The sequence below is a fragment of the Ranitomeya imitator genome, chromosome 1 (assembly GCF_032444005.1).
Source record: "Ranitomeya imitator isolate aRanImi1 chromosome 1, aRanImi1.pri, whole genome shotgun sequence".
Lineage (NCBI taxonomy): Eukaryota > Metazoa > Chordata > Amphibia > Anura > Dendrobatidae > Ranitomeya > Ranitomeya imitator.
The window spans coordinates 904478586-904490203 of record NC_091282.1 but is presented as its reverse complement, the minus strand read 5'-3'; the positions used below and the strand labels follow the sequence as shown (position 1 = coordinate 904490203).

Below are 11618 nucleotides of genomic sequence, written 5' to 3'. Positions count from 1 at the left end.
GTCGCCGTCTCCGCCGTACACCCGTTGCCCGCCCCGCCGTACACCTTTTGCCCGCTGCACCGTTATGATTCCCATTATACAGGATTTCTGGCTCATCTGCAGGATGTTCTGTAAACGTGGCGTATCCCACCATAGGGACTCGCATCTCCCGGGCTCAGCTGTGTCGCTGTCAGCGGAGAGTTGATCGGTGTGACCATTTTCCAAGAACCTCTCCAGTGACAGCGGCACAAGAAGCAGCGTCATTTCTTGAGATGGCGGCACATTTACGTGATGGGGATAAACTTTTAATGGGTAGAGCATGTCACCATTTTGTTTGTCTGATGGGAGCTGACATTATTCCGCGCTGCGCGGCTGACGAGTCCCGTGTTTTGCCGTGCGGTTCTCTATTGCCTAGCGTTTTCTGCTGTAAAAGTGTAATTCCATAAGCGTCCAGCAGAGGCAGACTGTCGCACAGCTATTCCTGACTGAACTCGGCGGCGTCCGTAGCTCTGACAGACGGCATCTCCGAGCGGCCGGAAAGCAGTAGGCGGTGTGTCGCTGGCTCATGACGTCATGGGCATGTCAAGCGGCTAAAGAAGCATCAAGATGGCGGCTTCTGTCCGACAGGATCTCACTCAGCTTATGAGCTCCAGCGGTTCACACAAGGACCTGGCTGGGAAGTGAGTGCATAATGTGTGTTCCTGTGTGCAGGATAGGGGACGTGAGGCATCGGTGGGCTTGTGTCTCCAGGGAAGAGGGATGTGAGGCATCGGTGGGCTTGTGTCTCCAGGGAAGAGGGATGTGAGGCATCGGTGGGCTTGTGTCTCCAGGGAAGAGGGATGTGAGGCATCGGTGGGCTTGTGTCTCCAGGAAAAAGGGATGTGAGGCATCGGTGGGCTCGTGTCTCCAGGAAAGAAGGAAGTGAGGCATCGGTGGGCTTGTGTCTCCAGGGAAGAGGGATGTGAGGCATCGGTGGGCTTGTGTCTCCAGGGAAGAGGGATGTGCGGCATCGGTGGGCTTGTGTCTCCAGGAAAGAAGGATGTGAGGCATCGGTGGGCTTGTGTCTCCAGGGAAGAGGGATGTGAGGCATCGGTGGGCTTGTGTCTCCAGGAAAGAAGGATGTGAGGCATCGGTGGGCTTGTGTCTCCAGGGAAGAGGGATGTGAGGCATCGGTGGGCTTGTGTCTCCAGGGAAGAGGGATGTGAGGCATCGGTGGGCTTGTCTCCAGGGAAAAGGGATGTGCGGCATCGGTGGGCTCGTGTCTCCAGGGAAGAGGGATGTGAGGCATCGGTGGGCTCGTGTCTCCAGGGAAGAGGGATGTGCGGCATCGGTGGGCTCGTGTCTCCAGGGAAGAGGGATGTGAGGCATCGGTGGGCTCGTGTCTCCAGGAAAGAAGGATGTGAGGCATCGGTGGGCTTGTGTCTCCAGGGAAGAGGGATGTGAGGCATCGGTGGGCTTGTGTCTCCAGGGAAGAGGGATGTGAGGCATCGGTGGGCTTGTCTCCAGGGAAAAGGGATGTGCGGCATCGGTGGGCTCGTGTCTCCAGGGAAGAGGGATGTGAGGCATCGGTGGGCTCGTGTCTCCAGGGAAGAGGGATGTGCGGCATCGGTGGGCTCGTGTCTCCAGGGAAGAGGGATGTGCGGCATCGGTGGGCTCGTGTCTCCAGGGAAGAGGGATGTGCGGCATCGGTGGGCTCGTGTCTCCAGGGAAGAGGGATGTGCGGCATCGTGGGCTCGTGTCTCCAGGGAAAAGGGATGTGCGGCATCGGTGGGCTCGTGTCTCCAGGGAAGAGGGATGTGAGGCATCGGTGGGCTCGTGTCTCCAGGGAAGAGGGATGTGAGGCATCGGTGGGCTTGTGTCTCCAGGGAAGAGGGATGTGTGGCATCGGTGGGCTCGTGTCTCCAGGGAAGAGGGATGTGTGGCATCGGTGGGCTCGTGTCTCCAAGGAAGAGGGATGTGCGGCATCGGTGGGCTCGTGTCTCCAGGGAAGAGGGATGTGCGGCATCGGTGGGCTCGTGTCTACAGGGAGGGGGATGTAAGGCATCGGTGGGCTCGAGTCTCCAGGAAGGGGGAAGTGAGACATTGGTGGGCGCGTGTCTCCAGGGAGAGGGTAGTGAGGCATCGGTGAGCTCATGTTTGCAGGGAAGGGGACGTGAGGCATCGGTGGGCTTGTTTCTGCCAGGGAGGGGGACGTGAGGCATCGGTGGGCTCATGTCTCCAGTGTCGCTTAGTAGGCTGTGTTATTGTTTATTTACAATGAAGGTTTTATCACCTGGAGATTCACTGCTGGAGTACAGGGCACACGCCTTTTAGACCGACCACCTCCCTTCTGTGATAAGCAGCTCACTGTCAATAGACAATATACACAGAAGGCCTGGTGTGGGTGAGGGGGCAGCTTTCTGAGCTCTGCTACATCTAACAACTGATTGTATCACAAGTGCTGATACATCGCTGGAATCAGGGCCTCTGCCCCTACATTATGTTCCCCTTAGATGAGGTAGCAAAACCTGGCGACAGATTCCCTTTTAGGCTATGTTCACACGTTCCTGATTTCCCTCCTTTTTTTCAGGACTAAAAACCGCAGCTCTTGGCAGAAAACGCAGGTCCTTTTTTTTATGCGTTTTTGGTGTGTTTTTTGATGCGTTTTTTAGTGGGTTTTTTTAATGCAGTTTTCTATGCAGTCTGTGTGTTTTCTAGGAAGTTTTTAGGGTTAAAATGGCTGAAAATACCCTAACCCTATTCTAACCTTAGTGGGAAAAAAAAAAAAATTATTTTATTTTTTTATTGTCCCTACCTATGGGGGTGACAAAGGGGGGGGGGGGGGGTCATTTACTATTTTTTTTATTTTGATCACTGAGATTATATCTCAGTGATCAAAATGCACTGTGGAACGAATCTGCCGGCCGGCAGATTCGGTGGGCGCACTGCGCATGCGCCCGCCATTTTGGAAGATGGCGGTGCCCAGGGAGAAGACGGACGGACGGACACCGGGAGGCCGGGTAAGTATAAGGGGGGGAGATGAGGGCACCGGGGGGGGGTGGCATCGGAGCATGGGGGGGTGGGATTTGGGCACGGGGGGGGGCAGCCACACTGCAGCGGTTCTGCACCACAAACCGCAGAAAACCCGCAGATATTTTTTTCATCTGCGGGTTTTACTGCGGGTTTGACCTCACAAAGGAGGTCTATGGGTGCAGAACCGCTGCAGTTCCGCAAAAAGAAGTGACATGGTACTTCTTTTTTACCGCAGCTATTCAGCGCGGCTTTTTTCGGGATTTTCCGCAATGTGGGCACAGCAGTTCCTGTTTTCCATAGGGTACATTGTAATGTACCCTGCATGGAAAACAGCTGCGGACCCGCAGCGGGAAAATCGCGGCGATTCCGCATTAAAAAAAGGATGGTGTGAACATGGCCTAAGGGTATGTGCACACGTTGCAGATTTCCTGCAGAACTGCAGTTTTTCCGCGCAGAAACGCTGCAGATCTGCAAGTGATTTACAGTACAATGTAAATCAATGGCAAAAAGAAAATGCTGTGCTAATGGTGCGGAAAAATCCACACGGAAAACGCAGCAGATTCAAAAAAGGACCATGTCAATTCTTTGTGCAGATCTGCTGCGTTTCTGCACCCATTCCATAATAGAAATATGCAGGGGTTAAAAAAAGGAAGAAATCTGCAGCGTGTGCACATACCAAAAAAAGGTGCAGATTCTGACCTGCCTTTTCTGCCAAGAAATGCAGAATCTGCACAGAAAATTCCACAGTCAAATCCGCAACGTGTGCACATACCCTCAAACAGAAATGGGCGCTTATATTTCTTTGTGTTATGGCATTCGTTTTTTTTTTTTTACAAACCTAATACTCTAAAATGGCACACACGGTATTGAATATTGAACAAAATCTGAAATGATTTTTATTTCTGTCTTTAATCTGTTTTGAGACTCCTGTAGCGCAGAGAGATACACCTTATGCTAAAATGGAGCAGAATTTGTGCAAAAATAACTGGCTTATATAAACTCACTTTAGGGGGCCTGGACTATGTTTATGCAAAAACTGATGAGTCTGCCTGTAACATTTGAAACCCACCACCACACCATACACACTGACACACAGGCAACAAATAAAAAGTGGTTTATAAATGACCCAAACTAATAAAACAAAAAATATTGCCTTATATACTCGAGTATAAGCCGACCTGAGTATAAGCAGAGACCCCTAATTTTGCCACAAAAAACTGGGAAAACTTAATGACTCGAGTATAAGCCTAGGGTGGAAAATGCAGCAGCTACTGGTAAATTTCAAAAATAAACATAGATACCAATAAAAGTAAAATTAATTGAGATATCAGTAGGTTAAAGGGAACCTGTCACCCCAAAAAATCGTATATGAGCTAAGGCCACCAGCATCAGGGGCTTATCTACAGCATTCTGTAATGCTGTAGATAAGCCCCCGATGTAACCTGAAAGATAAGAAAAACAGGTTATATTATACTCACCCAGGGGCGGACCCGCTGCGTTCCGGGTCCAATGGATGTTGCGGTCCGGGTCCAGTTCCTCCTATCTTCATACGATGATGTCCTCTTTTCTTCCCGCCGTGGTCCTGCGCAGGTGTACTTTGTCTGCCCTGTTGAGGGCAGAGCAAAGTATTGCAGTGCGCAGGCGCTGTACCTCTCTGACCTTCGCCTGCGCACTGCAGTACTTTGCTCTGCCCTCAACAGGGCAGACAAAGTACGCCTGCGCAGGAGCCGCGGCAGGAAGAGGACGTCATCGTATGAAGATAGGAGGCCCCGGACCGTGACGCACATCGGACCGGTCCGCAGCGGGACCGCCCCTGGGTGAGTATAATATAACCTCTTTTTCTTACATTTCAGGTTATATCGGGGGCTTATCTACAGCATTACAGAATGTTGTAGAGAAGCCCCTGATGCCGGTGGGCTTAGCTCATATACAATTTTTGGGGTGACAGATTCCCTTTAGTGTTTTTGAATATCCATATTGAATCAGGAGCCCCATATAATGCCCCCATATAATGCTGCACAAAGGTTGATTGACCCCGTAAGATGCTCCATAGAAACATTTGCCCCATACAATGCTGCATAATGGTTGATTATGGCCCCATAAGATGCTCCATGGAAAATGTGCCCCGTATAATGCTGCACAAAGGTTGATTATGGCCCCATAAGATGCTCCATAGAAACATTTGCCCCATATGCTGCTGCTGCGATTTAAAAAAAAAAAAAAAAAAAAAAAAAAAGACATACTCTCCTCTCGTCGCTCAGGCCCCCGACACTTGCGATAGTCACCTGTCCCCGTTCCACTGCCGGGCGCCGCTTTGTCTTCCGTTTCTCTGCAGTGACTGCTCAGGCAGAGGGCGGCGCACACACTAAACACGTCATCACATTCTCTGACCTGAATGTCACAGCCAGAGGACGCGGAAGACGGATCGGCGTGCGGCGGTGGAACGGGGACAGGTGAATATCGCATGGCTCACCCTCCCCTGTTATACTTGCCCTCCCGGCGCAGTCCCTGCTTCTCCGATGCGATGACGCCGACAGCTTGTTCTTGTGTTCAGCGGTCACTGGTATCGCTCATTAAAGTAATGAATATGCGGTTCCACCCCTATGGGAGCGGAGTCGCATCCTTATTCATTACTTTAATGAGCGGTACCACGTGACCACTGAACACAGGAAGAGCTGTGGGCGCCGGAGACCATGGGACATGCAGAGACGCGCCAGGAGCAGGTGAGTATGCCGCTCCCCCTCCCCCGCTGACCCCCTGGGACAATGACTCGAGTATAAGCAGCTGAAAATCTCTGCTTATACTCGAGTATATACTGTAAGGCATAAATAAACAGCAAAAACTTGACAAAAAAAGCTGTAAATGTAACGATGAACAGGGCCCAACATGTAGTTGGTGTTAAAGGGGTTGTCTGGAACCGACATATTGGTGATCGGTCATTATTGTCACAGTCCTACACCCATCAGCTGGTTTGTGCGCTGGCTGAGACCGGATATGTGCAATGTACATAGCAGGACACCAAAACCGCTGCAATAAATGAAGTAATACAGCCCTGAAGGAAGGGTCTCTGCCACTACCTGCCATGGTGATAAATCCCCTCGTAAAGAAGGCGGTATATGAGCAGGAAGTGTAATGGTGAAACAGACCCTGATCTGTCCTGTAGTCCCAGCGCTGCTTGTCTGTTCTAGACCTATTTATTAGTTTTTATTGTGTTTTTGTAAGGAATTCCTACATTACAAGAAAGGGAGGTCCAGCACTCTTCTGAAGATAAAAGATATACGGCTTTATTGACCACAAATGAAAATCCAACTCACACCAGCAAGCGATTCATCTGATGCGCTTATATTAATCACAGATGCTATGATTAAAACCACTTGTTCAAAACGCGTCAGTGAATCACTTGCTGGCGTGGGCTGGATTGTAACTTGTGGGCATGTGCTGGGTCTCCCTGTCTCGTGCCTCATGCTGTATAGAATGCTGCATCTTATCCGTACACTTGCTGCTTTTTCTCCTGATTAATTCCTTTATCAGTTTGGTCTTCCCTTTTATTATATAAAGCATATCATTTACATGAAAGGGTGGTGTAGAACACCGGGACCGCAGGACCACCACAAACGTAGTTCATTACAAACATAGTATAGCAGTGTGAGGAACGGAGAGGCAAGCACTTTACAATAGAGACTAATATCTAACCAGCTCACCCTTAGAGATGTATCCAGGTATATTCCGGCGGTGTGGAAGCAAGGAATCCTGCCACTGCTGGGCATCTGAATGTGCAAAGAGAAAACGATACGGCTTCCAGTCCAAAATTTATAAATAAAAAAAAAATTAATGTCCTTTATTGCAAAACTCGTTTTGAACACAAGCTGCTTTCTTTCACACCAAGTTCCAGAATGCAGCTTCCCTTAATGCGTTCGGTGTTCCAACTAGTGCTGATAAAAAGCGCTCGTTACTCAAGTTTGCCTAGGGTGAGCGAGTGACTTGTTCGAGTCCCCGCCCCACAAAACATGGAGGGATCGCACGATACACGGGCAATCCCCGCATCGAACAGCCACAAAACGTGTGGCCGCAGGAACTCGAGCACCCTAGGCAAAATCTAGTAACGAGCACTTGCACTCATCACTAGTTCTAACATGTTTTCCCCCATACTTTTTAACTGTTTCAATAAAGGACATGTAATTCGTATGACTTTTGGACTGGAAGGTGGATTGTTTTCTCTTTGCACTTTACAATGCTGAATCCAAGGGTCGCCAAAATGGTGACGTCATACACACATCACATTGGGTTGTACATAGACCGGTAATTGCTCACTATATAGAAATTCGGAAAATCACCAGGAGCCCAGGAATGTGTTTGTCCTCATGTTCGCTGGTGTTTCTCAGAGATGATCCAATAACTTCTAGATGTGTGGGAGTATTAAATCCAGTTATTCTTTCTCATTTTTCAGGTACCGTCAGATTTTGGAGAAAGCCCTTCAGCTGCTTGGTGCAGAGCAGCTTGAAGCTCTCAAAGCCTTTGTTGAAGCAAGTAAGTTATGTTGTAAAATGACACATTGTAATTTTACAATGAAAAGTGACTGTACATCAGCCCACCATAAGCAGATGAAACAAATGACTCCCAATGTTTTGATTCCTGATAATGAGCTCTTATCCCGTTTCCAGTGGTGAACGAGAATGTCAGTCTAGTGATTTCTCGCCAACTGCTCACAGACTTCTGCACACATCTTCCAAGTCTGCCGGATGGTATTGCCAAGGAAATATATCATTTCACCCTCGAGAAGATTCAGCCGCGAGTCATTTCTTTCGAAGAACAGGTAAGAAGCCGGACCACATATTCTGAATTGTAAAATTGCCTACATGGTGGGCATCTGATGTGGATGGTAAGACTCCCCATAATTGTTACCTTCAGGTCGCATCCATTAGACAGCATCTGGCGTCCATTTATGAAAAAGAAGAAGACTGGAGAAATGCAGCACAAGTGCTGGTTGGGATCCCATTGGAAACAGGACAGAAGTGAGATTATCGGCTTATATATGTACCCTGTCTAAATGTCTTTTCTCTTGTATTAACTGTATAACTGTGTCTCCTCCTCAAGACAATACAATGTTGACTACAAACTGGAAACCTACCTGAAGATTGCCCGACTGTACCTGGAGGATGATGACCCAGTACAGGCTGAGGCATACATAAACCGGGCGTCCTTGCTGCAGAACGAGTCCACTAATGAGCAGCTACAAATCCATTACAAGGTAATGGAGCACTATGTGCTGTATGAAGTTCAGGTGGAACCACATTGTACCTGGGTAACATTTCTCTTTAGGCACAAGCCACGCTCACGTGTTGCTAGGATACAGTATTTGACATTTACCTGCACTACTTGGTCATAAATATATATAAGATCTTGGAAAATCGTTACCCTGTATTCACTTGTCTGACTGTAATGCTTTAAATATGGAATATTCAGCATGTGTGAATGGCTTTCTATAAGGCTAGGTTCCCATTGCGTTAATGGGACCGTGCTAATGGACAGCGTTGCACGGCGAAATTAACACCGTGCAACGCGTCCGTTAGCGCGCCCATTGGCAGCAATGGTAACGCGCATCGCTAGCGATGTGCCGGTGTTTTGTGACGCGCAGCGTCCGAGGTCCGTTCTCCGCTCTTGCAGATCGGGGATCTGCGCTAGCGGGGACGTTAAACGCGACCCCGAAAGACATTGCATTTAGCGCAATCCGCTAGCGCTAAATGGATTGCTCTAACGCAATCTGAACCTAGCCTAAAACACATTTCATTTGCATCGTTGTGTGGTTTAGGAAAAACTCAATTTAATTTTTGCAACAAATGCACAACATTTTAAGCTCCTTTCTGATTTGTGGAAAGATATGAACATTTTCTTTTTGCCTACAGAACTGTGTAGTCAATACATTTCTCTTGCCTAGGTATGCTATGCCAGGGTCCTAGACTACAGGAGGAAGTTCATAGAAGCTGCACAGAGGTACAACGAACTGTCCTACAAAACCATCGTGCACGAAACGGAGCGGATGGAAGCACTTAAGCATGCCCTGCACTGCACTATCCTCGCTTCTGCAGGTAAGGCATACGAAAATGAAAAAAGTCTCCTGTTCTGACATGGTTGCCCATCTATTTAAATAGCATAGGTGACACTGGACTGCAGTGATGTGGATTTGCCATCTGCCCCCATTCCCTACTCATGATGCCAATGAACTTTAGACAACCCCTTATTAGACCAGCATTTTGATGTATTTATTTTCTAGTCACCTGGATAATGGCGACTGTTTTGTTCAGAAGTTTATGGTGTCCTATTATTCCTAGGACAGCAACGTTCACGCATGTTGGCAACACTGTTTAAAGATGAGCGGTGCCAACAGCTTTCTGCCTATGGCATTCTGGAGAAGATGTACCTTGACCGGATCATCCGGGGAAACCAGCTGCAAGAATTTGCCGCTATGCTCATGCCGCATCAGAAAGCAACTACTGGTGATGGTAAGATATGCAGCAAGGATCAGAGAGTACTGCGCCCGATCGTTCACAGTGATATTGTGCTGATTCTGGGTGATGTCGGCACTTAGTAAATCAGGAATGAATGTGATAAGGGCACTGTTCTAAGCTATGGGGTAAAATACAGCCACAATCTGAGAATAGAGGGCTAGGCCCTGATTCATCATAGCAATTTAGCCAGAATTCTGGATGCTTTTGGAAAGTTGGAAAATATTTGCGCAAAAAAAGTTGCGACTTTTGTTTTATCACGCCAGTCTCTCCCAGCTCTGCCAAAATAGACAGAACTGGTGAAGGACCAATGTTATTAAAGCTCGCAACGGAGTGATGTAATCTTGTGTGATTGTGTCTTATGAATGGTAAATTGTGTCAACATGATGCAGTTATGTACAATCCATATGTATAACACAAAACATGCTTAACTCCCATATATCATTTGCTTTTGTTTCCTACTAAGGCTCAAGTATCCTGGATAGAGCGGTCATAGAACATAATTTGCTGTCCGCAAGTAAACTGTACAACAATATCACATTTGAGGAGCTTGGAGCATTGCTAGAAATTCCTGCTGCCAAGGTGAGTGTCCACTTTCTGGCTTATGAGTTTCTGTTCCGATATCCTGTAAGTGTAAGCGCCAACCTGCGTGCCATGCAATGTGATCTGTGTTACAGGCGGAGAAGATCGCATCTCAGATGATCACAGAAGGCAGAATGAACGGATTCATTGATCAGATTGATGGCATTGTTCACTTTGAGAGTAAGTTACTTGGCTTATGTACTGACTAATGAAGCCTGTAGCCTAGAGAAAAGCTATACAAACATTGCCACGCCATTATATTGTTTTTAAAATCTCACTAGTATAATGTATTTACCCAAAAGCTAGATTGTAGCTCAGTCCGTCTTGAACTCCATTTGTTAGTGACTTTTCCTGCACACTGACCTAATGGCATACTATTAATCCTTGTGCCGCTTCGTCTGAGGCTACACAATCAGTATTATGAGGACCGCTGCCACTTGGCTACACTCCTGCAGTAAGTGCCGGTATCTGATAAAGGCCACGTTCACACATTCAGTATTTAGTCAGTATTTTACCTCATTGTTGCACTCCTGGTTTTGGCTAACAATCAGAGGAAAAGTCCAAAGGTACCGTCACACTAAGCGACGCTGCAGCGATACCGACAACGATGTCGATCGCTGCAGCGTCGCTGATTGGTCGCTGGAGAGCTATCACACAGACAGCTCTCCAGCGACCAACGATCCCAAAGTCCCCGGGTAACCAGGGTAAACATCGGGTTACTAAGTGCAGGGCCGCGCTTAGTAACCCGATGTTTACCCTGGTTACCGTTGTAAATGTAAAAAAACAAACAGTACATACTTACATTCCCGATGTCTGGTCATGTCCCTCGCCTTCAGCTTCCCGCACTGACTGAGCGCCGGCTGTAAAGTACATCGGTGACGTCACCGCTGTGCTTTACGGCTGGCCGGCGCTCACCAGTCAGTGCGGGAAGCTGACGGCGAGGGACCTGACCAGACACCGGAATGTAAGTATGTAGTGTTTGTTTTTTTTACATTTACAACGGTAACCAGGGTAAACATCGGGTTACTAAGCGCGGCCCTGCGCTTAGTAACCCGATGTTTACCCTGGTTACCAGTGAAGACATCGCTGAATCGGCGTCACACATGCCGATTCAGCGATGTCAGCGGGAGATCCAGTGACAAAATAAAGTTCTGGACTTTCCCCAGCGACCAACGATCTCCCAGCAGGGGCCTGATCGTTGTTCGCTGTCACACATAACGATTTCGTTAACGATATCGTTGCTACGTCACAAAAAGCAACGATATCGTTATGTGTGACGGTACCTTAAGAGAAACATGTCACCACTTTTGCATCTTTCACAATCTCCTGGTTTTGGCTGACAAATACTTATGTTAGATACTGACCAAAAAAAAAAAAGGCCAAACTCCGATTCCAGCATTTAAAGGGTATATCCAGGACTTGGTGCTTAGGTACAGTTTTTTTTTTTCCACAAACCGACAGGTAGTTGCTACTTACCTGCCTGTTGTGCTCAGCGCTGTTCTTTGCTGGCTCAGAGCGGTCACAGACTATGCCTGCCAACAA

The 11618-nt window shown here is 48.0% G+C and overlaps 1 protein-coding gene across 1 annotated transcript in view; it reads left to right on the top strand.

Annotated features, from left to right (window-relative positions):
• Positions 1-508: 508 nt before the first annotated feature.
• The window catches only part of COPS4 (COP9 signalosome subunit 4), a 22069-nt gene continuing 10959 nt past the window's right edge, over positions 509-11618 (top strand). The window contains exons 1-9 of the mRNA XM_069743393.1: positions 509-659; positions 7439-7518; positions 7653-7804; positions 7900-8003; positions 8086-8239; positions 8927-9077; positions 9321-9491; positions 9961-10076; positions 10172-10256. Of these exons, the coding sequence (XP_069599494.1) occupies positions 586-659; positions 7439-7518; positions 7653-7804; positions 7900-8003; positions 8086-8239; positions 8927-9077; positions 9321-9491; positions 9961-10076; positions 10172-10256 (1087 nt within the window). The 5' untranslated portion in view covers positions 509-585. The remainder of the gene's footprint in view (positions 660-7438; positions 7519-7652; positions 7805-7899; positions 8004-8085; positions 8240-8926; positions 9078-9320; positions 9492-9960; positions 10077-10171; positions 10257-11618) is intronic.